Source organism: Carcharhinus amblyrhynchos, chromosome 10, assembly GCF_965287045.1.
Source record: "Carcharhinus amblyrhynchos chromosome 10, sCarAmb.v2.hapA, whole genome shotgun sequence".
NCBI lineage: Eukaryota > Metazoa > Chordata > Chondrichthyes > Carcharhiniformes > Carcharhinidae > Carcharhinus > Carcharhinus amblyrhynchos.
The window spans coordinates 66,905,863-66,933,136 of NC_137333.1; the positions used below are offsets into that span (position 1 = coordinate 66,905,863).

General features: G+C 40.3%; 1 protein-coding gene across 3 annotated transcripts in view; it reads left to right on the top strand.

Moving 5' to 3' along the window:
- Nucleotides 1-115: 115 nt before the first annotated feature.
- Nucleotides 116-27,274, top strand: part of aasdhppt (aminoadipate-semialdehyde dehydrogenase-phosphopantetheinyl transferase) — a 45,070-nt gene continuing 17,911 nt past the window's right edge. For all 3 annotated transcript variants that reach the window (XM_080197228.1, XM_080197230.1, XM_080197231.1), the window contains exons 1-4: nt 116-335; nt 6,998-7,223; nt 22,840-22,961; nt 27,061-27,222. In XM_080197228.1, coding sequence (XP_080053354.1) covers nt 174-335; nt 6,998-7,223; nt 22,840-22,961; nt 27,061-27,222 — 672 coding nt within the window. In that variant the 5' untranslated portion in view covers nt 116-173. The remainder of the gene's footprint in view (nt 336-6,997; nt 7,224-22,839; nt 22,962-27,060; nt 27,223-27,274) is intronic.

The following is a 27,274-nucleotide window of genomic DNA, read 5'->3' on the forward strand; positions in this document are numbered from 1 at the left end:
GGCCAGCCTCCTATTGGCTGTACTGTATGTCAATCATACACTGTTGTCACGCCCTTCACCCCGGCGCCACCCGCTATTAGCCAGCCCTCAATCACCGCCCCTTCCGGGGCAGAGGTCAGAGGGCAGATTGGACTTGGTGATGGAGATGGTCGCTTGCCCCGGGGAGTGAGGTGATGTCGGGCAGCCGGAGGATGGAGGGGCTGCGCTGGGCTTTCGGCTGCGGCTGTTGGCGGCCCAGCCGCTGCGAGTGGTCCCTGGCGGTGCGCTGTGTGCAGCCCGAGGAGAGGGAGCGAATCGGCGCGTTTGTGTTTGCCAGAGACGCCAAGGCCGCCATGGTAACTGCAGCTGGGTGTAGGTTAGCGGCTGAGTATGTTCCAGGCTGGGCTGGCACGGTGTCCGCTCTGATAACAACATGGACTGGGTACCAGATTAAGGGCGGCATGGACAAGTTGGCCCGAAGGGCCTGTTTCCATGTTGTAAACTCTATGACCAGTGTTCAAACCACACGCTCCCCAACATGAGGTGCCGTAGGAATGATTGTACCATGAAAATGTTGGATGCGTTTTCATGCCGTCGAGGGTAGCTCCAAATTTTTTTTCTAATTGATGAAAAAATAAAGCATACAACGAAACCGTCTCTGCTACTATTCCTTTTTACCCTCATCCATTAAACTAGAACCCTGCCCCATCCTTGTTTAAATTCATCTTGTGCTTGTAATCTAATTCCCACTAAACTATTCACTAAGTTTTTATTTATTAGTCACAAGCAGGCTACGTTAATACTGCAGTTAAGTTTTTGTGAAAATCCCCTACTCACCATATTTGTGCCTGTTTGCGTACGCTGAGGGAGAATGTAACATGGCCACTGCCCTAACCAGCGCATCTTTCAGACTGTGGGAAGAATCCACAGCACCTGGAGAAAACTCATGCAGACATGGGGAGAATATGCAGGCTTTCCATGGATGGTGACCCAAGATGGGAATCAAATCTGGGTACCTGGCACTCTGAGACAGCAATGCTGACCACTATGCTGCCTCAACTTCACTTCCTGGCCACAATGCTAGCTCATGTAACTTCCCAGCTACTGACCTTCACCTCTTCAAAATGTCAATTTATATACTCCCCTTGCTCTGTCTTTAATCTCCCTTTTCTCTGCAAAAGCCTTGAGCTTCTAGAGTCTGTGCCCTTTTTTTCCTACAGCTACATTTGTTTCTGCCCTGAGGAGTTCTTCCACTGGCACAGCATGAAAGTGATCCTAACCAACATGCTCATAATTGTATTTGTGATACAGTTACTCCTCATCCTCTTTGTAGTATTTGACATTGAAAACACCATTTTCCTCCACTGCAAGTTCTTTGATGCATTGGAATTTTTCTTCCTTAGTTCCACACATGCCTGCCTAATTGCAGAGCAACTCGGTAATGACTGATCTCATCCCCACACTGTTCCTTCCGAGATTCCCCGAGATCTATCTTTGGTTGTCTATACATGTGCAACATTTTCATCACCCGCAGACACGTATCATGTTCCATTACTATATGGACAATATCCACTTCCACAACTTCACAAGTATTCTGAATCCCTCCATCAGCTCTGTTGCCAAATTGCTTGGACAATATTCAGCGCTGGATGAGCTTCACTTCTAGTTAAAGCTTGGGAAGGCCAACATTGTTGTAAGCTGTTTGCCACGAGCACTGAACCTTTGCCCTGATTCCATCTCTTCCCAGGCCACTGTTTTGATTTCAGCCAGATATTTTGCAACCCATGTGATTTAATTTGACTTCAATTCCATTTCCTCTGCTGCAATGATCATGTACTTCCTCTCTCTATAACATCACTTAGTTCAAGATGAGCTTTTGAAACTGTCATCCATGGCTTTGTCACCTCAAATTGTAGCTAATCAATTGTTGATTTTTCCCTAAAAATCCACAAAAGAAATTGAAGAAGAATCTGTTGGCTATTATTGGATGTGGTGTGCAGCCAAATATTTAATTTACATGTGGGTTCTTTTCTGTTTCAGTGTTCTGTATTAAAAATGCTTCCCCCTTTGAGGGCCTTTTTCATTGAAGTATCATAGAATCCCTACAGTGCAGAAGGTGGTCATTTGGCTCCTCAAGTCTGCAATGACAACAACACTACCTAGGTCCTATCTCTATATCCCCACATATTTACCCCTGTTAATCACTCGAATTTACACATCCCAGGACACTGAGGCACTGTAGCATGGCCAGTGCACCTAACCTGCACATCTTTGAACTGTAGGAGGAAACCCATGCAGACACGGGGAGAATGTGCAAACTCCACACAGACAACGACCCAAGCCAGTAATCAAACCTGGGTCCCTGAGTTATGAGGCAGCAGTGCTAACCACTGTGCCACCATACTGCTTCATCTGATATTTTTAAATGCATTAGTAATAGGATGGCCTTATGCAGTGGGATAGTATGTATGGAATAGGCGATCAAAATTGTACTTCAAGTGGAACTGGTATGGAACAAGAAGGAACTATTTGATTTAAAAAAATTCAGCCAGCTGAAGCAAAGACTGGAAAATTGTCACAATGCTCAGAAATGCTCAGTTCTGAGTCGTGAAAGAAATATAGGGAACTGGCTGGCACTAAAGTTAGCCCATTATCTTAAGTATCGCTGTACTAATCAGGATTAAAATCTTTCTCCGTTGAGTATTCAGAATCCTATGTGGAAACTACTTTTTTTCATGGGTATGGGCTCACAGTATGATGCTGCTAATGGTTTTCAAGTAATTTACATTAGGTTTGCAACCTCACAGTTGGAAAGATAAATTTGGAAATTGTCAGATGAGATGCATTTTGTAAAATTAATTAGATCTAAATCACTTCATGCTAGTGGGTGAAGTGGTCTGACCAGTCTACCGCAACAGTCTGGTTCTTGGATTCAACAGCCTCCCTCTGCTTACCAATGAATGAAGGAGTATGCTTGGTTGAAGTCCATGTGAATTACAGCCACATGAATGAAATCCATCAGTGGACCAGTCCCCAGCAACAAGTCCGCACATCCAGGCTAGGAGAATGGAAATGGACCATTGGCAGAAAGTAAAGGAAAGGGATTAAAGAAACAGGCTATTAAAATGTAAAGAAATGTCGTTAAATCTTCTGGTGCATTTATGTTTGCTTAGTAATCTTAAATGACATCTGCTATTACCATTATTAATTGGCCTTATAAATTGTGAATATTCTTTGAACATCTCTGTATTTTTAGATTGACAAAGTAATTCTGTACATCTTGGTGATTAACTGCTTATAAACTGAAGATGAATTGTTTAGTACAATATTAATGTTAAAGATGCTGATACCTGTTTGACTTTAATTTTTTACAAAGACTGGCCTGTTTAAGATCAGTTAATGTTCTAGTTAAAATAATCGATAACAGAATATTATTTGAGTACATTCATGGCTGATATTTTTCAGCAAGATTTCAATCCTTCTTGGTTGAGCACAAGGTTGCAACGCTGCATTCAGTGTTTACTGAATAAAGTGAATTTAAATGTCTTCTATTCTTACAGTACAATAGCAAATGATGTTTTGATTTAGTGGATGGATAAACTTGATTGTTCTGATAAATGCTGACAAAGAAGTTGGTACACTGGTAGTTCTGTAGTGAAAGTCAAAAATGTGTTCGTGCAGAGCAACTCTTTCCCTCAGGTTCTGTTGCATAGCTGTTGAGGACCCATTAGTATGTTGTACATGTCATCATTGTTGTCCGAGTTTAATTTGATCTTGGATATCTTCAGTTGGACCAGATCCTGCCCTGACTACATTAATTCATAAATAACTTACATGACAGCATTTTCTAAAACACTAGAGATGAAAGAGGTAATTTTGAAAGGAGATAGACAACTAGACAAGTGGAGATGTTTAAAGGCCATGATGGCAGAAGGCACTGTCATCGAAGGTGGGGGTGATGGGGATGAGGGGACAAATAGGTCAGAGTTAGAAATGTCGATGGAATGGAGCAATGATTAAAGATGGCTTCATAAATAGTGGAGACTATTGAGGCAATTGTAAATTAGGGCATTGACTTTGAATTTAGTGCATGTTGCCAAGTGTTCAGGGGATCAGAACTAATGTGGAATGGAGTAGAGTCAATGAAATTTTGATGAATTCTAGCCTCTGTAAGCTGGAAGTTGGGAGGTTTGTGATCAGTGTATGGGAAAAGATGGGCCTGGATGTGACACAAGCATGAGTGGCAACAGGCTTGAAGCAAGAACCAAAACTGGTAATCTTGCAAAGATCAGAGCAGGTGATGGATAAGAGATGGAGTTTGACTTGAACAGAAAACATAATTGTGCTCCCTTGAGTTCAGTCCCCCTGAACCCAAGTAGAAGGGAATCAAAACAAGTTTGATTAGGAACAAAAGAGTATGGTTCTTTCAAATTGTAATTGGATAGAGATGACTCTCTTGTGCAGAGGTCTCCATTCTACCTTATTCAAAATAAGCTAACTCAGCAAAAAGTGGCATCAAATCTGTTTGGCTCAACCACATGCTACCTTTACCAACTAAATACATGAAATTATAAATATTGGTCTTCCTTTTCTCTCTCCAGCCAAAACATAATAGTTGTGATTCACCTTCGTAATCTATAACTGAACATGATTATAAGTCGGATTGGACTTCTTAGTCAACTTTCAAATGTTAATTGCATATCGTTGGGTACTTGTGGTACATTTGCCTCTGGTTTTAAAAAAAATTGGGAAGGATTGTTGGTACCTGCTTTTCTATGTATTTTCATACTTTTTTTGTAGAGCATGTTTGCAATAAGCACATTAGAATCATTACAATTATAATTGAGCCTTTTAGGATTTATATTCACTTGCTATTGCAGTCACCTTGGCTAAGAGGCAACAGGTCAAGAGTTCACTGATCTGGGTTGACATTTCACTGCAGTATTGAATGAGTGCGGTATTGTTGGAGGTACCAACCGTTTCATAAGGCGTTAAACCAAAGGCCTTACGTACTGCAGGTAGATGTTGAAAGCTCCATATTATACATTCTTTAAGAAAAACAAGACAAATCTCCTAATGCTGATACTCCTCCTCAATTAATACTATCAAAATCAAATTATTTGCTGGACTCTCTGTACGAATAAATGACATCTGGATTTTCACAGTAAATTCATTGCAGTGTTAACCCTACTTGTGACATTAATAAATAAACTTTAAACTTTGCTACATTTTGCCCCAGCTGGAGTGTTGTGTCCAATTCTTGGCATTACATTTTCAAATGGACATGAAGGTTTTAGGAAGAAGTTTATTCAAATGGTTTGGGGAATTAGAACAAAGAAAATTACAGCGCAGGAACAGGCCCTTCGGCCCTCCAAGCCTTGCTGCCCATCTGAACTAAACCCCACCCCCCCACCCCCCTTCTGGGGACAATATCCCTCTATATCCATCCTATTCATATATTTGTCAAGACAGTCCTTAAAAAGCACTATCATGTCTGCTTCCACTACCTCTCCCGGCATCAAGTTCCAGGCACCCACCACCCTCTGTGTAAAAAATTTGCCTCGTACATCTCTTTTAAAGCCTGCCCCTTACACCTTAAACCTATGCCATCTCGTAATTGATCCACCCTGGGAAAAAGCTTCTGACTGTCCACTCTGTCCATGCTCCTCATAATCTTGTAGACTTCTATCGGGTTGCCTCTCAATGTGCATTGTTCCGGTGAGAACAAACCAAGTTTTTCCAACCTCTCCTAATGGTTAATGTCCTCCATACCAGGCAACATCCTGGTAAATCTTTTCTGTACCCTCTCCAAAGCCTTCACTTCCTTCTGGTAGTGAGGCGACCAGAATTGAACACTATATTCCAAGTGCGGCCAAACTAAGCTTCTATAAAGCTGCAACATGACTTTCCAATGTTTAAACTAAATACCCCGGCCAATGAAGGCAAGCATGCCGTATGCCTTCTTGATTGCCTTCTCCACTTGCCACTTTCAGTGACCTGTGTAGCTGTGCATCCAGATCCCTCTGCCTTATCAATACTCATAAAGATTCTGCCATTTACTGCATATTTCCTATCTGTGTCAGACCTTCCAAAACACAATACCTCACATTTATCCAGATTAAACTCCATCTGCCATCTCTCTGCCCAAGTCTCCAACCAACCTATATCCTGCTGTATCGTCTGATATTCCTCATTGTGAATTGGAGATTGTAGTTATGTGGATAGACAAAAGAAACTGGTATTGTTGTCTTTGCACCACAGAAGATTAAAAGAAGATTTGGTAGTGTTTAAAATCCTGAAAGGTTTAGATAGAGTAAGCACATGATGTTTCCAGTGGCTGAAAGGTTGATAGCAAAAGAGCTTGGATTTAAGGTTGTTGGTAAAAAGACAAGAGATGATATGATTCAGGTAATGGGTGGCTTAGATTTGGAATGTGCCACCTGATAGGGTGGTGGATGTAAATTCAATAGTAACCTTCAAAAAGTAATTGGATAAATATTTGGAACAAGAAAAATGCAGGGATATCGGGAAACTCCAGGTTTTGGAACTAACTGAACTGCTCTTTGAAAGAGCCAACAGCAGCCTGAATGGCCTCCCTCTGTGTTTTAGCATGACTTGCCTGACTAACAATATAATTCATTATATGTGAACACACTTGTGACAATTCTGAGACAAAGTTGTATACAAATGCAACTTTTTAAATCAGTTTAGCTGAAATTACAACAATTTATCTGGAACTCTACTGCATGATTCCTCAAATCATAGCTTTTGGCTAGGGCAAATTTAACAACAACATCATGTTTGTTGTACTTACCTTAATATTAAACTCCGTTGCAAACTAATCATGGCGTCGGGTTCAGCTTTGGAATCCATTGCTAAATTAGAATCCTAACCTAAGAATTACAAGATTAAACCTTGAAGTACACAGCTAGATCACCACATGTGAACTGTCTGAGCTTGAGCCCCGTAACATTAACACATCATTAATTTAGTTTCTTTTCAATTTTGTTCTCAAAAGGGTGGACGTCTTCTAATCAGGAAATTAATTGCTGAACATCTTAAGATTCCTTGGAATGAAATTCAGTTGCAAAGGACAAAAAAAGGAAAGCCATTTCTGGCAAATCCTGTTCTTGCCACAATCCCAAATTTTAATTTCAACATCTCACATCAAGGGGATTATACAGTTCTGGCAGCTGAACCTAATCGGCAAGTTGGTGTAGATATCATGAAGACTGATTTTCCAGGTAAGGAAACTTGAAATTTCTTTCACACGGTAGACAATTAAATTTAGGTTTTGCTGGATGTCATGCGTCAAATTTGTGTTGCAGAACAAAATAGTGTTTTTCCATATCCCTTAATCCAATCTTTCTTTCCCTCTATTCCACTCACTGTACCTGACATTCAATTTGCCCTCTTCAATTCAGCCTCCTTCCCTTCCTTCTGTTTCCCAAAATTTAAACCTCATTACTTAAGGAGACACCATGTCGGTCTTGTTTATTCAGGTCCCAATGCCCCCTGTTTCCCTTGCTGCTATCAACTTGTCCTTTTAACAACTTTGTGGGCAAAATATTTTTGAGCTGAAGAGTGCAGGTGTAAATCTAGATTAACAACAGAGGTGCAGATGACCTGCTACAGCTGAATCTGGATGAATGTGTTCCAGATGGAAAAGAAATCCCGCAATTCTATTTTGTACATTTCTCCTTTCACTGCCATTCACTTTTTTTCCTTCATTTGGGATCTTTGGTCCTGCCTGTGTTCTGGTTTCCTCCCACAATCGAAAGATGTGTGGGTTAGGTTGATTGGCCATGCTAAAATTGCCCCTTAGTGTCCTGAGATGAGCAGGTTAGAGGGATTAGCGAGTAAACATGTAGGAATATGGGGGTAGGGCCTAGGTGGGATTGTGGTCGGTGCAGACTCGATGGGCCAAATGGCCTCTTTCTGCACTGTAGGGTTTCTATGATTCTATGTTCCGTGTACCTGTAGTTTAACATAAAATACATTTGAGGAAAATAATACAGACAACTGTAGATAGGGTGAAATAAAGCAGAGCAACTTCTTTATTCTTTCAGCAGATCTGTGCTCCAAGTAGATGACAGCCACATCCCCAAAAGCATGCTCTAAAAATCTTGCTCTCGACCAAGAGGTTGCCCATGTTTTTGTTACAGGGATGCCTGGAGGCTGGATCTCAAATTGACTTGGGTAACAGTAGGTGAACAAAGGAAATGATAGCCTGGCAAAAGGAACAACAACATTCGACTTCATGCCAAAGTTATTCATCAATGCCAGTGGAGAAAGAGATTGCCATTATGCGTCTGCCTTTGCAGCCACAATTGACAATGTCCGATCCAGAGGCAACAAATGACTACTGGGTGTTGCAGGCAGGGCCAATATTTGTTGCTCATCCCTAATTGCTACTGAGAAGGTGGTGGTGAGCTGCCTTCTTGAATTGCTGCAGTTGACTTGGTGTGGGTACTCCCAATGTTTGGAATGGTGTTCCAGGATTTTGATCCAATGACAGTGAAGGAACAGCAATGTTGCTCCAAGTCAGGTTGATGTGTGGCTTGGAGCTGAATTTGTAGGTGGTGGTGGTTTCATTCATCTACTGGCCTTGTCCTTCTAAATGATAGAAGTAGCAAATTTGGAAGGTACTGTTAAAGGAGTCGTGGTGAATTGTGGTGGCACGTTTTGCTGTCACTGTGCATGAAGAGGGGGTGAATGTTTAAGTTGGTGGATGGGATGCCAATCAAACGCACTGCTTTGCCCTGGATTGTGCCAAACTTGAGTGTTGTTCATGCTGCAGTCATCCAGGCAAGTGGGGATTATTCCATCCCACTCCTGACTTGTGCCTTGTAGATAGTAGACAGACTTTGGAGAGTGAGAAAGTGAATTATGTGTCTCAGTCATCACAGTCAGAGACTGACTTGCTCCTGTAGCCACAGTATATAGTTCAGTTTCTGGTCAATGGTCACCCCCAGGATATTGATATTGGTGGATTCAACAATGGTAATGCCCTTGAGTATCAAGGGAGGTGGTTAAATTCTTCTTGGAGATGGTCATCTTCTAGCACATATGTAGTGTGTGATTTAATGTTTTTTTTAATGGGATGAACATAGAATGCGCAAAAATACCTTTGTTTCAATATTGTTGGAAGCCAATCTTATCTTAAGAATTGGATTGGATCACCTTTGGTCAGCTGTAGTAGTAAACATTTTAACTGGATGCTTACCATTCATAGTACTGCAGTAAATGAGATGACAATTAGAAAGCAGAAAGTTTTGCACCTAGTAAGTCAAAAACCACGCTATGATTCGTTACCCCAGCTTCATTAATATGTTAGATAGCTTGTTTTTAAAATAAATCTCAAATAGTTGTTCCCAGAAGCATTCCATAGCTTTAATGATCTTCAGTAACATTGTTGCATAACAAAGATTGTTGTAATGGAAATTGGGTATTTTTGACCCTAGTTTGTAGTTTGTGTTTTTTTGTTGTACTTTGTTAGTTTAAACTAGCTTGCATCAAACAAGATAGCCCCTCAAAATAGATAAAGGCAAATTACTGTGGATGCTGGAAACTGAAACAAAAACATAAAATGCTGCAAAATCTCAACAGTTCTGACAGCATCTTTGGAGAGAGAACAGAGCTAACGTTTCAAGTCTGAATGACCCTGCATCAGTGATGAAGGCTTAGAGTGACAGTGTCATCCAGACTCGAAACATTATCTCTGTTCTCTGTCTACAGATGTAGTCAGACATGCTGAGATTTTCCAGCGTTTTCTGTTTTTGTTGTGTGTGAAACTGCGTATTGGAAGAATGCCTGTCTTTAAGCTCTGCATGAAGTAGTTAAACTCTATTTGACTAACTGATTTATATCTGGGGATAGAGCCACTAAGCATAGCAAATATCAGAAACAATTCTGTCCATCAAGATAGCCTTAAAACAGCCAGAATTATTATCACCACAGGTGGCTGTCAGCAAGTCTAATGCACTTACAGTCCATTTTTTAACAGCCTTGCTCTTGTGCTGATTCTTTTCAAGTTGCAACTATACTTAGCAGAGTTTTCAAGGGTATATGAATTGGAGTGTTTGCAGTTTTCACTCAGTTGCAACAGATTCAGAAGTTTGGTGCAAGCCGCTAATAAGGGAAGTTACATTATTTCAAAATAGAGTATAAAAGCTGGCGTCTAATGTTGCAGTTGTATAGAACATTGGTTAGACCACATTTAGAGTACTGCGTCCAGTTCTAGTCGCCGCACTACCGGAAGAGAGTGCAGAGGAGGTTTACCAGGATGCTGCCTGTTATGGAGGGTCTTAGCTATGAGGAGAGATTGGGCAAATTGGGGTTGTTCTCCCTGGAAAGACGGAGAATGAGGGGAGACCTAATAGAGGTGTATAAGATTATGAAGGGTATAGATAGCGTGAACAGTGGGAAGCTTTTTCCCAGGTTGGATGCGAAAATCACGAGGGGTCACAGGCTCAAGGTGAGATGGGCGAGGTATAACTCAAATGTTAGATGTTTTTTACACAGAGGGTTGTGGGGGCCTGGAATGCACTGCCAAGTATGGTGGTGGAGGCAGACACACTAGGGTTGTTTAAGACTTATCTAGATAGGCACATGAGCAGACTGGAGATGGAGGGATACGAAAGAATGTTCTAGTTGAAGATCAAGAGCCTCAGGACATTCCTGGGAATTAATAGATTCCTATCGGCCGTCCAACAAATTTTAAGGCTCAGCTGTCTCTTATGTTGGAGCTATTGGGGATCTTCCATTAATATCTGTATAGTCTGTTGTATGTTTTATTGATGTCTCCTTTTTACATCCACAGGCGATTCGGTCCGCCTTGTTGGCCAACAAGGGGCATACACGCGGTGGGTTGTGCGAGGGCTGCTCTTGGATGTTGCTTCAAGAGTTGCCTAGTGCTTCACATCCGTTAGCGTACACTTAAACTGGACCAAGTGGCGGGCAACACAACAGCTCAGTGACTGTCACTGTTTGCTGTGCAGTTACAGGGACACCGGTCGGATCTCTGGCTTGGGTCAATGTCTGTGGGAGTTTGCACATTCTCCCTGTGCTTGCGTGGGTTTTCTCTCGGTGCTCCGGTTTCCTCCCACACCCCAAAAACATGCTTTTAGGCTGATTGGTGTCAATAAATTGTCCCTAAATTGGATCTCCCTTAATCTGGAGCACATTTCACCCCTTTATTGTGGAGTCCACTAGAGGTAGACAAAAGTCGTAGGTAGAAGAAAGACTTGAATAAGGCACTCCCTGAGTGTTAAAGTGGGCGGCACAGGCTTGTAGGGCCGAAGGGCCTGTTTCCTGTGCTGTGCTGTTCTTTGTTCTTTTAAACAACTAAACAGGATTTGGATGATTGGGCATTGGCATCCTGGCAGTGCTGGCCAGTGTCCCTGGCATTGCCCAAGGGGGCAAGGTGCCAATGCCCAGGTAGCACTTTGGCACTGCCCACTGGGTATAGGGCAGTGCCAAGGGGAGAGGGCCAGAGGGGTAGGGCATATGGGGCAATGAGTAGGGTTTGGGGGACCCGCTGCTACTCTGCATAGGGATCAGTGAGGGTTGGAGGGAGGCCAACGATCGGGGTGGGCTGGAGAGGGTTGATGTCAGCCTGCTGGGGGGTGCTGAAGATTGGGGCGGGCCAGGAATTGTCGAGGGACCAACAATTAGGCTTTGCGGAGGTAGAGTGGTGCAGGGGTCATGGGGCTAGTCAGCAACCGAGCTTGCCAGCAATTAGGAGGCCAGCAGTGCAGGGCCGCTGTGCATGCACCAATCTCAGCACTTGCTCAGCGCACCGATTTCAGCCTCACTGGTGACCTCTGCAATGCAGGAGATTCTTCTGTGAACTCCCACTGAAAAAAACAGCGTGAATTACTCCAGTTTTCACACAAGTTCGACACTTAGAATTTTTTGGGGATAATTCCAGCCGAGATTTGCCTCTGTAAGCTTTTCTGCCTTAAAAAAACGATAACTCTTTTCTTACACCCCTCTCTCCAATTTTAAGACACACAGACTAAGCATTTGGTCATGCATCATACTTTTTATTTTTGGCTGATGTTCTGATTATTTCTAATTATGTCTCTGAAATATCTTGGGATGTTTTTCTATATTTAAAGGCTGTACGTAAATATATTGTCGGTCAGCAATTTTGATGAATCAGTTTTACAAAAACAGGGGTCCAGTGCGCTAACCTATTAAAATTAGAGTGCCTAAGGTTCTGGTAGGAGTAGTATATACTCTCAATTGCTAGGAGATGCCTACCAGCATTCCAGAGTATATGGCTGGTGAGGGAAGGGGAATCATCTGTGCAGTTTGTGAGAGAAAGACAGGGATCTTGCAACAAGGGCATTTCAGAGAAAATTCTCAAAGTCTTGGAGCACTTAAGGTGATCTGAGGTTTGTAAGCATGAGGAAGGGATAATGAGAGGAGTGAATGAAGTCTGCAAGGGGTGACCCCAGGGCCCAGCAGAATTTGGAAGATAGGAAGAACTAGGAGCATTGACAAAATTAGCAAGGGGAAGAGGAGATGATGCCTAAGGACATTATGAGGGAGGGAACTTAGGGGAATAGAAGTTGTACTGACATTGGCCCCTTTTGCAACTTCAGACTTCGACCCCATGTATTTCTACGTGAAACATTTTGTCAATGTCAGCTGGTGCCTGTATTTTATATTCTTACTTATAAGTATTGAAGGGGTACACGTTCCTGATGCACACAGCAGTGTGTTCTCAATGAGTTTACCAACTGAAACCAATTTATTGAACAGAGATTTTCAAATTCAAACAAAAAAAACTCATAAAATACACGTATTATTTGTGCAGTCTGCATATTTTAAAAAAACTGTTAACATGCTTCAGAAAAGATCTTTTTAAATTTAACACGTATAAGCAAAAGTGACTGTCGATTTATAAACAAAATGATTCATTACTGTGTCCTTCTACAGTTGACACAAAGAACTCCCCAAGAAAGGCCACCACACACTGGTGGTGCTATTCTCACCTGCTGCATTTGCTTTTCTGTGAGTTCTCACTTGTTAAATGCATTTTCAAAAGCCGTTTGCTGAAATAAAAGTTTTGAGAATTCAAACTCCATCTTTTAAATTTTGTTTTGGAAAGAAACAAGAAGATTCCCAGATCCTTGTGAGGAACCATAGCCTTCTCCTTTTCAACTCCTGCTCACGTCTCAATTCATGCAACAAGATTCTACAAACTGCATGATGACAGTGTGCAACTGTGAATGAAAGTTGTTGCTTAATTGTAAAATTTTAAAAATGATCCCTAAGCTTTTGAGACAGGCTATAAATTAAAGACAATATGATGAATGCATTCAGTTAACTTTTATGTATTATGTCATGTTCAGATTTTTAAATATTTTGTTTAAATGATTATTGAGGGTATTGGAAATTTCGGACAATAAGAAAAACTGGTAAACCAGAAATCTTCAGAGCAAATTTGCTCCACAGTGTCACCTGCTGACCATGCATTTTAATTTCACGCAGTCACGGATTTTTGAATTGAAAAATGACAATAGGCATCCTGGCCAGCTGCACACGTAACGGAATGCGGCTATTTTAGTTCAGTCTGTAAAAATATTTTTTATTTAAGTTTGTCCTTGCATATCGCGAATGAACATCTTTGGCTTTGTTTTATGCCTATGTACCCTTCTTTTGCCTGGGTCATGCACAGATTCCTTTCGTATTTGGTTGGAAGGTATTCCATTTCTTCTTTACATTAATAATATTCTGGTCTAATAGGCTTAATCCAATTTAAGTCCTACGCATCTTAAAATCCAGATGCAGTGTTGGATTTTTAATTCCTTTAGTTTGCCTAACTGATTTGAATCTAATAATATGGTCACTTTTGCTCATTTATTTTGTCATGGACTTTGATGTCAGCCTTTTAATTGATCACAACTTTACCCTTCAAGCAACCAGAACAAGTCACAGAGTTCTCTTAAACAGCTGTTTTAATGCAAGCTATATAGTGAAAGTCACAGGTCAGTACTAGTAACTAGCCAGAGTCCAGAATTCAGGAATACACAAATAGTTATAGTTTCAAATTCAATTACAAGCAAGTATCATGTACCAGTCAAGATATAGGGGTTATCTTTATCCACTCAGTTATTGATTAAGGATACGTCATTTATAAAATACAGACATTAAAACTAATCACAATCATGTTTGCTTAATTATAATATGCAATTAGCATGAAGACTTAATCATGTTAGCTGACCTAATTCATCATTGTTATAAGTTGTCATCAGTGTCCCAGTCTGTGTCCTTGGATATCATTCCCATCTTCCAGTTCCAGATGTCTGATTTAATGAATCCTCTCAGAGTAAAAGCCTTGATGGTTATCTGTGAAGACTTTTATAAAAAGCTCTGTTTGTTTTAACTCATAGCAGCTTATGTGATTTTTAAACTCCAGTGATTATCAACCTTTTCATATTCTCCCACATGGAGGTCTATTATTGCATCAGGATCATGACTAAAATTAGGTATCTATTTTTCTTGTAACGGGTACCTGTAATGTCTGCAAGTCTTTCAAGTGTCCTGCCCTCAGTGGATAACCAGGAAATTAAAATCTGTAGAGATTACCTGAACTGTCAGTTAAAAATACACCGAATGGTTGCCCGCCCAGAGCACTATTCAAAAAGAAGAGTAGACAGTTTTGGGGTCTTGTCCAAATCTTCATTAGCCAACAATACCAACATCAAATTAACATAATTGGTCATTTATCTCATTGCTGTTTGTAGGATCTTGTGCACATTAGCGGTAAGTGTCCAAAGTATTTCATTTTTTTTGTGAGTCACTTCGCAATGTTTCTGAGGCATTTGTTAAATCATCATTAAAATGTAAAATCTTTGTTGCTATATTGATTGAGGAAATGTGAAAGGAGGCAGGTGACATATTTTAAATGAGCCTCCCGGATCTGGGATGTTTACATTGAGGCATGGTGCTGCATTTGTGATATACTAGCTTTCAGTTCCTGATCAGTATGCTGCTTCACAGAGAGGAGGAAGGATTGATGTGGCACACTGCTGCTTTTTCTTGAAGATCAGTTTTTATTCTGGCTGGCACAACATCAGGGAAAGCTTAGGAACAGGTCCTGTTAAATAGTGGGCTGTTACGGAAGCAGAGCTTCTTTTGGTGGAGAGTAGCAAAATGGCTGCACTAATGTCTTGATGCTTGTTCTTACGAGGAAAGCTCATGGCCATATTTGTCCATTATCCCAGTTTTAACTGTTGGCCTGAACTCAGTGGTACCATGGGTAGGTAAAGGCTCAAGCCACACTCAAGCAGACAGACCTGGTTGGCACGCTGCAGTGCTGAGGGTGCACTCCACTGATACAAAAGCTGTCTTTTGAATGAGACATCAAACCTAGGTCCTGAATACTGTTCGATCCTTCATGATGCTGTCCAAAGGAAGTGCTTGGAAATTTTCCACTATGTCCTGGCTGACGTTTATCCCTCAGCCAAAGTTGTTGAAAAGTTTCATTGGTGATTTGTCTCATTGATGTTTGTGAGACCTTGGTGTGCTTCTGACACTATTAGCAGTGATCACACCTCGAAAACTAATTCATTAGTTGAGACACACAGAGGTTTGACAGATGCCACATAAATACAAGTTTGTTGATTTTGTCTATAGTTTATCTGGGGTTGGGGATAGATAACCAAAAAGGAGGCAAGGAAGAATAAAATATCTTGAAAATAAACTCATACTTTTTTAAAAAGTCCAATTCAAAATTAAATATTTGAATTTTATAGTCAAATTCCAGAAGTTTAAAATAACAGAATTTGCTTGAGACTGTATTCCCTTACCATAAGTGAGGTTTATGACATGTTTCCTCTTAATATATTACCAGCATTGGAGAATCCACAAGATGGCGCTTCTGAGCTGCAATCATATAGAGCATAGTTCTGTCAAATATTTATTTCAGTACTCTACAAGTATCACCTGCAAGCTCCTTTAACGTAGATCTAAATATTACTGTACCTTTTGCAGTAAAATATACAAAGTTATAAGGACATGAATGCAAGCCAGCTGAGAAGGTCCTTAGAGTCTTAATAGATTTGACAGTTAACCAATGCAGAGCAGCAATCAACTAAGCCAATAGCCTGTTAAATGATGCAGCCAAAACAATAGAGGACAGATCAGCAGCAGTCACAAACAAACTCGCGTAATGGTCGTACCAGACAAGAACAAGATTTCCTGCAAGTTGCTAGGATGTTCTGAGCTAGTCACATGTCCCACAGATATTCACACCACCAAAGAGAGTCAGTGGAAGGATCCTCGGAGTCGAGGGCTACTCCCTAAGGAGCATCCTAAGAGTGCTTACTGAGCATTGGAATGTTGAAGATGCAGTCCAGGTACCTAGATAGATCTGGGGATGTGCCTGGATAGGTCTGGGGACGGCCTTCAGTATGTCAGCAAAGTTTGCTGAACACAGAACAATTGTAGTGTGCTGCATTTGCACAACGTAACCCAGCAGAGAGGACTACAGCTGCTAAAATGGTGATGACCATTCTGCATCTTTGGAGGTTGGAGGAAGGGGCTTGACCTACCAAAGGGCATCTGCAGCCATTCATTCTGTTGCCAGCAATGTCAGGAGTTCATTTAGGCATTCTTCAGCTAATCTGAGGTAGTGCAACTGTCTGACAGACCAATTCGGCACCCTAGAGCTCTAAGCACAAAGCAGTACCATAAAGCAATCCATTCCCTGTCACTGAAATCCATTGATTTTCTTTTACTCTTGCTGTACCATTTTCCCCAAGGCTGAAGATCACTTGACAGGAGGCAATAGGGAGGATGGGATAATGAAGCTCTAAAAGAAAGGTTCATAAGCATTGAACTGAGAAGTAGAGCCAGAGGCAGGCTGCTTAATCCCCTGCTCTGATGGTTCAGATGCTTGGGGATGATGTCCTGTGGCCTTTGGAGTTTGTGAGAGCCCCATACAAAGATGTGTAATCTGTGGATAAAGGGGAATCTGTGGACGTACTATACTTAGATTTCCAGAAAACATATAATAAGTGTGTCTTTTCTGGTTGGCAATATGTAACGAGTGGTGTGCCACGGGAATCATTGCTGCGACATCAGCTATTTACAATTTATATAAATGACTTGGATGAAGGGATTGAAAGGCAATCTATGATTGCCAATTTTGCTGATGACACAAAGATAAGTGGAAAAGTAAGTTGCGAAAAGATATAGATAGGCTAAGTAAATGAACAAAGATCTGGCAAACGTATTATAATGTGGGAAATGCGAAATTCTCCATTTTTGGCAAGAAGAATAACAAATAAGCTTATTTAAATGATGAGAGATTGCAGAGCTCTAAGGTGCTGTGTACAGCATTGATCACCTTATTCAAGGAAGGATGTAAATGTATTGGAAGCAGTTTGGAGTGGTTGTACCAGACATTACCGAGAATGGGTGCATTATCTTAGGAGGAAAAGTTGGACAGGCTAGACTTGTATCCGCTGGAGTTTAGAAGACTATGAAACGATTTGATTGAAACATATAATACCCTGAAGGGTCCTGACAGGTTGGATGGGGAAAGGATGTTTCCTCGTATGGGAGAACCCAGAACTAGGGGTCACTGTTTAAAAATAAAGGGGCGGACATCTAAAATAGAGATGAAACAAAATCTTTACACTCTGAGGGTTGTGAGCCTTTGGAACTCCCTGGACAGATGATGGAAATAGAGTCTTTGAATATTTTTAAAGCAGAGGTGGATAGATTCTTGATAAGCAAGTGGATACAGGTTATCGGAGGGAGAGAGGATGCAGATTTGAGATACCTGTTAGATCATAATCTTATTAAGTAGTGGAGCAGGCTCAAGGGGCTGAACTTTCCACACACCTGACGAAGGAACAGCGTTTCCGAAAGCTTGTGGGTTTACTATCAAATAAACTGGTTGGACTTTAACCTGGCATTGTGAGACTTCTATCTGTGCAGGGGACAGTCTTGGTCATCAGGTCTGAACCCAGCATATCAGTTCTGATTGAGCAGAGTCCCTATTTCCATGTTCACTTTCTGCAACTCTGCTCTCATGAGCCACCCACACTTCCCTGCTAGTCTAATGCTGCAGAACTTTTGCTGCTTTCAGGAATGTGCTGAACAGCCAACTCCGGGCTTTTCTCCATCCTACCTAAGCAGCATGTTCAGTCCATTGCTGAGGGCCAGCATGAACTCAGTTGGCTGATGGCTATGATGCTTCATGTAGGTTGACACTTTTTCCTTGGAGGTGGCTGTTGGTGCAAATACCTGAGACATCCTGGCACCCATGCTGGAAATGGAGTCCTCCAATCTATCTTCAACCATGCACAGAGCCTCAGGGAGAGGCTGGCAGAACTTCTGATACTGCTCCAGAATACTTTTCTTCATCAATAAACCCTGAGGCTCAGCTTCTGTGTCCAATTCAGCAGAGCTTTTTAGCGTCTAGTGCCTTCTGATTGGGACTCTCCACTGCTGTCCGTCTTCAGCATCTGCTCACTTATGTATGCCTCATCACATAGCAACCCTGCCTTCATTGAGGTGTGTATATCTAAATTGGTGGAGAGATCACATGAGTCATGTGATCAAATTAAGTCACCTCTGAGGAATCTTCACTATCCTCCTGCACCCGACTCTGAGGAACACTTCACCAATTTAGCAAGTTTGGTCAAACATGGGCAAGGAAGCCTCCTGCTAATTAACAGTAGCCTACTCCCTCAGCGGATGAGTCAGTATTTCTCCATGTTAAGCAGTGGTAAACATAGAGAGTAGCAAGGGCACAGGATTAGTCAGTGCAGGGGTCCTCTGCACATCATCAAGGGTGGCTCAGTACTGATGGAACTGGCCAGGTTCTGAACACTGGGCCTGTGGCATGTGAGAGATCCACCGCAAGGGTGAAACTGACTTCACATTGTCCTCACCAGTCTACTTGTCACATTCGTTTGTCTATGACAGTGTTGGTGGGAGCGAAATCCTGTCTCCAAACTGAGGACACCCTCCATCTGTTTTGTAACATTACCAGTGAACTAAACGGGAGCTGACAGGAGCCTCTCTTACAATCTACCTGATATTATCTATTCACCTCACCAAAGATCAACTGCTCTCTGGTGCCAGCATTAAATACTGCCTATGTGGAAAACCTCCATCATCTCTGTGCCAAAAGTAAACTGACCGCCACAGACATACATGATCTACATGAAATTTATCATCGCCTCCATTGTGGCAGTTTAGCCTTTGGCCAACAAAGGAAAAGAGTACCGAGACCAGAATGACAAACCCGAGACTATGGTCATGGTTTACCAGGCAGCAGTGATTCCTGCACTCCAAGTGCTTTGGCAATTTGGACACCAACAACAGGCACTTCAACGGTGGTAGGATGTAAAACATCCTTCAAATCTGATTGAAAGAAAGGTAGTCAAGTAGCAATGTCCTTTTCAAGGCAACCTGCCCACTCAAAACCAGGGTACTACTCACTCAAAACCAGGAGGTATGGGCAATTAAACTTGGAAATCAAGAGGTTGCTATTGGAAATGTGCCCCCACCATTTGCTTCGTGGAAATGCTCTCTTGCTGTCTGGCTCACCATTCAAATTCATTGGCAAGAGTTAATTTCCCACACTTCCCCTGGAAATACACTTGCTATAAAACGGCAAGTATTCATTCCAATTATAAGTACCCTTAATGTGATAATGGTTAATTGGTTAATCAACATTTCAGGCACCAAAGATTGTTACCAATGTAGTCTCATTTTTCAGGTTTTAGTTGTTGATTTAGATAGTTTTTTAAAATTCTACTTTTTTCTCTTTCTCAATCCAATTTTATTTATTTTGCCATACATGATTTGATACTGGGTTCATCATTCTAACTTGCTCAGACTGTGCTGTTCACTTCACAGTCCTTCAATCCCCTTGTTTAAGGAGATACACAGCTGTTTGCCCCGTTACTGAGATCTGACGATGGGTCATGTAATCTTGAAACATTGACTCTATTCTCTCACCACAGATGCTGTCAGACCTGCTGAGATTTTCCAGCACTTTTCTGTTTTTGTGTCAGATTCCAGCATCCGCAGTATTTTGTATTTATCATTTTTAAATATTTTGGTTTTCAGATACATATTTTTTCCACAAACACAATGTGAGCATTTTAATTCAACTTTCAGGGTGATGCCTTGCCTCATCAGCTAAATGCAGATCCATTTTATGATTAACAAATTTTACTTATAGACATGCTGTAATCACCACATTATATTCCATTGAAGATTAATATCAAAATCAAAGATTTTTACTATCAATTTCAAATGTGGCTTGTATAATTTCTCAGCTGTTCTCTGGAAACATTATTTACTTCAATTACTTTTGTCTCACGTAGCCCTTCTGATGCCAAGTATGATTGCAATTCTTTATTGGTCTCACGTTTTGAAGAAAAGATTAAACTAAATTAACTGAGTAATATTTCAGTGTGTTGATCATAACTAGTTCATTTTATGACTTCCTGTTCAGGACTATTAGACAACAGACATTTCAAAGCTAAGAGTTCTGGAAATACAAGGCCATCGAGAACACATTCACATCACAAAGATCCAACTCAGTTACATCTTGCCAATTTGTTTGTGTGAATTTGTACTAAAACAAAAGAACCTGTAGGCTTTACATTTTAAAACAACAGAGCATCTTTCTCAGAGCTGCAATTCCTCTAAATGATTTGTGTCAGCTAAGTGACTGCATTTAGAAATGGCATCTTACCCACTTAACTGTTATTTTGTCAGCAAACTTAGATACACTACACTTAGTCCTCATATTTATAATAATTCCTCACTTAATATTCTCTTCTGCAACTTTAAATGAAACAATGTTAAACAAATCAGATTTTCCCATTACAGCCAGTGTAAAAGCTGGATTCTGTAGGACCTTTTCCATCAGAAAAAAATTACAACATTACACCCTCTAATTTTAAATACTTTGCTAAATTTCTATATTTGTAAATAAAACAAGTTTCAAAATAAAATAAATTCAAAAATAAAGAAGAAATATGCTGACTCTTTTTACTTCTATCTGGCTCATCACCCCTCTCACTCATCAATTCTATTATTCAGTGTCACTCCCACTCTCTGATACCCCTATCTTGCCAATTCTTCCACTGCTGGCTCACCTCTCTGCCCACTGCCAGACCATCTGGAACTCTACCTTGCTGGCTCACCGTTAATCATGCTCGTGAACTCTCTGAGACATTGATAGTAATCAGAGAGTCAGTGAGAGGGAAAGTTAGTGGCAGTGATCTGGAAGGTCAGCAAGAAGACATGTCAGTGAAGGGGTGAGATAGAGTCTATCTTACCCTTCTAAACCAAGTGCTTTAGAAATGTTGTAAGAACTGCATTCTCACTCTCTGCTTGTCTCCAACTGCTCTGGCTTCCATTTAAAACTAAAGAACAGTGTAGTCTGATGGATAAGTCATAAAGGCATCAGCAAAGTGAAGATACCAGCAAAGTCTGATGATTAAAAGAGCTAACTTTGTATTAGGCTAAGGACTGTGGGAGCAACAAGGAACAGATGTGCACCCATGGAACAAGCACAGAAATTGACTGGACAATGGCTGTTGCTATGCCTTGAACAGACAGAGATTGAACATACCCTGAGTCATGACTCTTCAGCATTTGTGACTAAAAAGACTGTGATTGAGTAGTGCCAGTCCTGAGCATACCTGACTGGAAGCATGATCAGTGCCAGCAATATCTATATAAAAAGGGGACATCAGTAGCAGTAACCTGGGATCAACCACTGCAGAAGAGTCTGGGACTCAAGGACATTGGAACAAAGCCCATCAGGAGGAAATCTGATCATTTAGCCTCACAGCAGATAGTATCTCAGTCCAAGTTGTGAGTTTGGATATTTTGTGAAGCTTTTGATACCTTCTGAATACCTTGTGTACAACAAAGTAGGTCAGAGCTTAGTTATTTTGTGTATAATAAAGTAAATCAGAAGTTAGTTATGCAGTGTAGAACAAAGTAAGTCAGTGGTTAAATATTTTGTGGGTAACAAAGCAAAGACAGAGGTTGAATACTTTGTGTATGACGAAGTTTTATGCCTGGTGTACTAAAGTATGTGTAGTAGAGTTTGACACTTTTGTGGTAACTTGGTAGAGCACAATAAAGGAAATTTATTATACAATAATTCGTGAGTTTGAGTTTCTTTATTAATGGCGTCAGTTGACCCGAGTTACAGGGCAACTAAAGGAAATGTCTCCCCGTGAGAAGTGGACCTCCTGTTGCTAAGCAACATGCTTATTTTTTTTATTTATTTTTCCCCTCATAACCCTTTCTAAGCACAACAGAAATCCAGTTGGAACTTAACCAACCCCCAGACATACCCAGCATGAATTTTACTACAGGTTTCACCCTTCCAGGTACATAAACTTAAAATAAACGCATTTAATACTATATTTCTAATGTTTACCAATACAAATATAAATCCCTTAAAACTACCTTTGTTTGTCCAACAATGAGCAGGGTCCTATAGAATCTAACTACACCTCTCACTTTATTTATGATGGGAATATCAAATTTGCTTAATATTGTTTCATTTAAAGTTGCACTTTGCAGGAACACAGCTACAACATTAAAAGTGACTTACGATATTTCAGAAACGGTGCTCTTGGGAGAAACAATGTGCCAATTATGAAATCTAATTGTTTGGATATGTATATACATTGAACAATATCACCCATTTAATATTTATCTATGTTTATTATCCAAATATCTATTTAGTCAAACCATTTGAAATTCTTTAATGCTGTGATTTTCTTTTGTTTTCAATACATTTTGAACAGTGAAATAACTGGGTGGTTCTCTTTTCAACTTCTTTGACAGGCAACAGCTCTGTCCCAGAGTTTTTCCGAATTATGAACAGACAATTCACAGACCACGAATGGAATATAATCAAAATGGCAGGTGACGAATGGGCACAATTGAACATGTTTTACAGACACTGGGTATGTTTCATTTAAAAGAGAATTGTTTTGTTTTAGCTAGTTACACACACATGTAGATACAGTTTTTCAGTTTATGGCTTTTAGATTAAAATTTACAGAATTGTTTCAGTGCAGAAAGAAGCCATTTGGCCTGTTATGTCTGCATCAGCTCTCTGAATGAGCAGTTACCCTATGTCACTCCTCACCTTCTCTCACTAACCCTGCACATTCTTCCTTTTCAAGTCATAATTCAATTCCTTCACAAATGTCTCAATTGAACCTATCTCCACTACACACACGGACAGTGCATTCCAGATCCTAACCACATGCCATATGAAAAACTTATTTTCATGTTTCCTTTACTACTTTTGCCAATTAATTGTAATCAGTTTCCTCTCATCACCAATGGGAGCGTTTTTCCTCATCTGCTATCCAGATCCCTCAAGTTTGAATACTTCTATCAAATCTCCTCTCAGCCTTCTCTTTTCCGAGAAAAACAGTCCCAATTTTCCTGATCTATGTAATTGAAGTTCCTCATCGCTGGAACCATTCTTGTGAATCTTTCTTGTACTTTATCTAATGCCTTCACTCCTTTCCTTAGTGAGGCACTATCACCCCAATTGAGGCCAAATCAGTGTTTCATACAAGTTTAACATGGCCTTCTTGCTCTTATACTTTGTGTCTCTGTTAAAGTCTAAGATACCTTATACTTTTCTATGTGCTCTCTCAACCTGTCCTGCAACCATCAATGACTAATGCACATGTACAGCCAGGTCCCTCTGCTCCTGCACCCTTTCTAAAATTGTGCTCTTGATATTGTCTCTCTGTGTTCTTCTAATCAAAATTAATCACTGCATTGAATTTCATCTGCACTTGTCTGGTCATTCCATCAACCTGTCGATGGCCGTCTACACTATTCTCACAATGCTAATTTTCCAATCATCCTCAAAATAGATAATCAGTCATAATCTGTTTGAATGGATGGAGCAGGCTCAATTGGCCAAATGGCCCACTCCTGCTCCTCTTTCCTATGATACTTTGTTTAGAACACAGAATGAGGACATCTAACCCATCATTTCTGAGTTGGATCATGCCTACAGATTTCCAAAATTAATCCCATTGTCTTCTGTTGTTCTTTCTTTGCTTTAAATATTTAGCAAATCTAAGAAAAACCCAATAGCTTTCCCTCAACCACTCCTGTTCCAGTAAATCTTTACCTGTTCTTAACCCTCTCTCTACTCTCTACTCACATTGTCTGTACCTGTAAAGACTTGATTACCTTTAAAACTTGCATTCCAACCATTATCTTGCAACTGAGGCTGTGTCTATATATGCCCTGTTTGTGAACCTAACTCTCCACTCACCTGATGAAGGAGCAGAGCTCCGAAAGCTCATAATACCAAATCAACCTGTTGGACTTTAATCTGGTGTTGTGAGACTTCCCCTTGTAAAGCAGCTTCATCCATTTTTCCCTCTATCTGGCTAATTAAAATTAACAGCACATTGTAAGGGGCATGGTTAGTAATTTTGCAGATGACACCAAGTTTGGTGACATAGTGGACAGTGAAGAAAGTTATCTCCAATTGCAACGGGATCTTGACCAATTGGGTCAGTGGGCTGACGAATGGCAGATTAAGTTTAATTTAGACAAATGCGAGATGGTGTATTTTGGTAGATTGAGCCAGGGCAGGGCTTTACTCAGTTAATGGTAGGGCACTGGGGAGAGTTATAGAACAAAGAGATCTAGGGGTACATGTTCATAGCTCCTTAAAAGTGGAGTCACAGGTAGACAGAGTGGTGAAGAAGGCATTCAGCATGCTTGGTTTCATCGGTCAGAACATTGGGATGTCTTGTTGAAGTTGTACAAGACATTGGTAAGGCCACACTTGGAATACTGTGTGCAATTCTGGTCATCCTATGATAGAAAGGATATTATTAAACTAGAAAGAGTGCAGAAAAGATTTACTAGGATGCTACTGGGACTTCATGGATTGAGTTATAAGGAGAGGCTGAATAGACTGCAACTTTTTTCTCTGAAGTGTAGGAGACTGAGGGGTGACCTTATAGAGGTCTATAAAATAATGAGGGGCATAGACAAGGTAGATAGTCAATATCTTTTCTCAAAGGTAGAGCAGTCTAAAACTAGAGGGCACAGGTTTAAGATGTGAGGAGAGTGATACAGAAGTGTCCAGAGGGGCAATCTTTTCGCACAGAGGGTGCTGAGTGTCTGGAACAAGCTTCCAGAGGTAGTAGTAGAGGTGGGCACAGTTTTATCTTTTAAAAAGCATTTAGATAGTTACATAAATAAGATGGGTATAGAGGGATATGGGCCAAATGTGGGCAATTAGGATTAGCTTAAGGGTTTTAATAAAAAGGATGGCATGGGCAGGTTGGGCCGAAGGGCCTGTTTGCATGTTGTAAACCTCTATGATTCTATGACTCTAAGTGACTCCCCACTCGGAAGAAGAATTTTTCGCTGTCTGCCCTATCAAAATCCTCAAAATTAATAAAGAGTTCCAGTGGGAGTTGTCTCAGTATCTCATGTTTCTCTTCATAATTCACGTTCCTAGGGTGAGTTTACCAAGTATACTGTTTCTGGCTTTGATGTCTTCTCTATAATGAAACACTATACTGATTGCCCACCATTCTATTAATTTATTATGCTTGTATTTATGTCCTCTTTTGTGACTGGACTTCTAACCAGCCCAATTAACATTATGCTTGGGCTCTACGTAATAGGATTCTGATTTATGTTGATTAATGAGTCACCTCCCAACATGCAATGGTAGTTGGCTGGTTTTTTGGCAGCTGTGCTATAGTATGTCAAAGTTGACTATTTTGACTGCCCACTTTCTCCATTGGTTGAGTTGTGATCAAATCAGACCTATATTTACTACAAAACTGTTTAAAAAAAAACTTTATATCAAGCTACAATGTTAAACTACTCATAAAGAGTGACTAGCCTATTAACATGACAAATGCTGACTGTTATAAAATTACTTCCATTTTAATTTCTTGGAATGTGTTAGTCTGCTAGTTCTCTTTGGTTGGGACCATGATTTTCCTCATCTAACCTGACACTTCTCTTTTGGATTCTAGATTACTATTGACTGTACAGCAGGCTCTACAATCCCAGGTGTCAGATCTATTGAGCTGTGATCAGTACAGTACCAATATGAAAAATCTTCTAATCGTATTCCAAAAATTCTGCCTACCATGCTGTTAGTGTCCCATGACACTTTTGCTGTCCCACTCTAAATTAGAGATAATTAAATTCCCTCATTATAACTACTTTATAATTCTTGTATCTCTCTGTAATTTCCTTGTGAATTTGTCATAGAATCATAGGAACTCTATATCTATTGAACCTCTATATCTTTTCTGCTAGGTACAGTATATGCAGCAATGTAATGCTATGCCTGTTCTTTCTTAGTTCTAATCAAATAGATTATATTCTTGACCCCTCTAGACATGTTCTCCATAATACCATTACCCCATCTTCTTTCTTTCTCATCTTTTCTATACACCTTGCATCCAAGAATATTTAGTATCCAGTCCTGCCTTTCTTTGAACCAGTTCTCCATTATCACCACAACATCATATTCTCAAGTGATTGTCTGTGCCTGCAACTCATTAATCCAATTTACCACACCCTGTGCATTCACACATATGTACATTAAACCTAATTTAAACCATATTGTATTCCCTTTTACTCTGACCTTTCCTGTTATCTTGCTGTTTCTTACTGTAGTGTTATTTGTTCTCGGGTGAACTTTGTTTTATCTGATTATCTCCTGACGCAGTTACTTAAACCCAGTTAGAGGGTGCTAAAGGTTCATATGGAACATAAATTCCAGCATGGATCATTTAGACTAAATGACCTGTATTTGTGCAGAAACTATGTAATTCTATTATACTGGATATTGTGGCTGATTTTCTAGGTATTACTTAAATATTGATATTAAAATAACTAATCACTTTGTTTATGTACTTCCATATCATACTAAATAGTTTCATGCTTCTATAAGATGCATTTTATTGTCAAAGTTTATTTATATGAAATTAATTTTCAATTTGGAAAATACCCAATATTTCCAAGTTTCAATTCTTTGCTTTCCAGGCATTGAAAGAAAGCTTTTTAAAGGCAATAGGAGTTGGAGTAGGATTTAGCCTACAGAGAATCGAGTTCCATGTATCACCATTACATATGCGAGTAGGGCAGACCTCTAAGGAAACTATCATGTTTTTGGATGGAGACCAAGAAGAAGAATGGACATTTGAGGTAAGATTGCATAATATAGATTAAACAAAGTAATGTGACTTTTACTAATAAT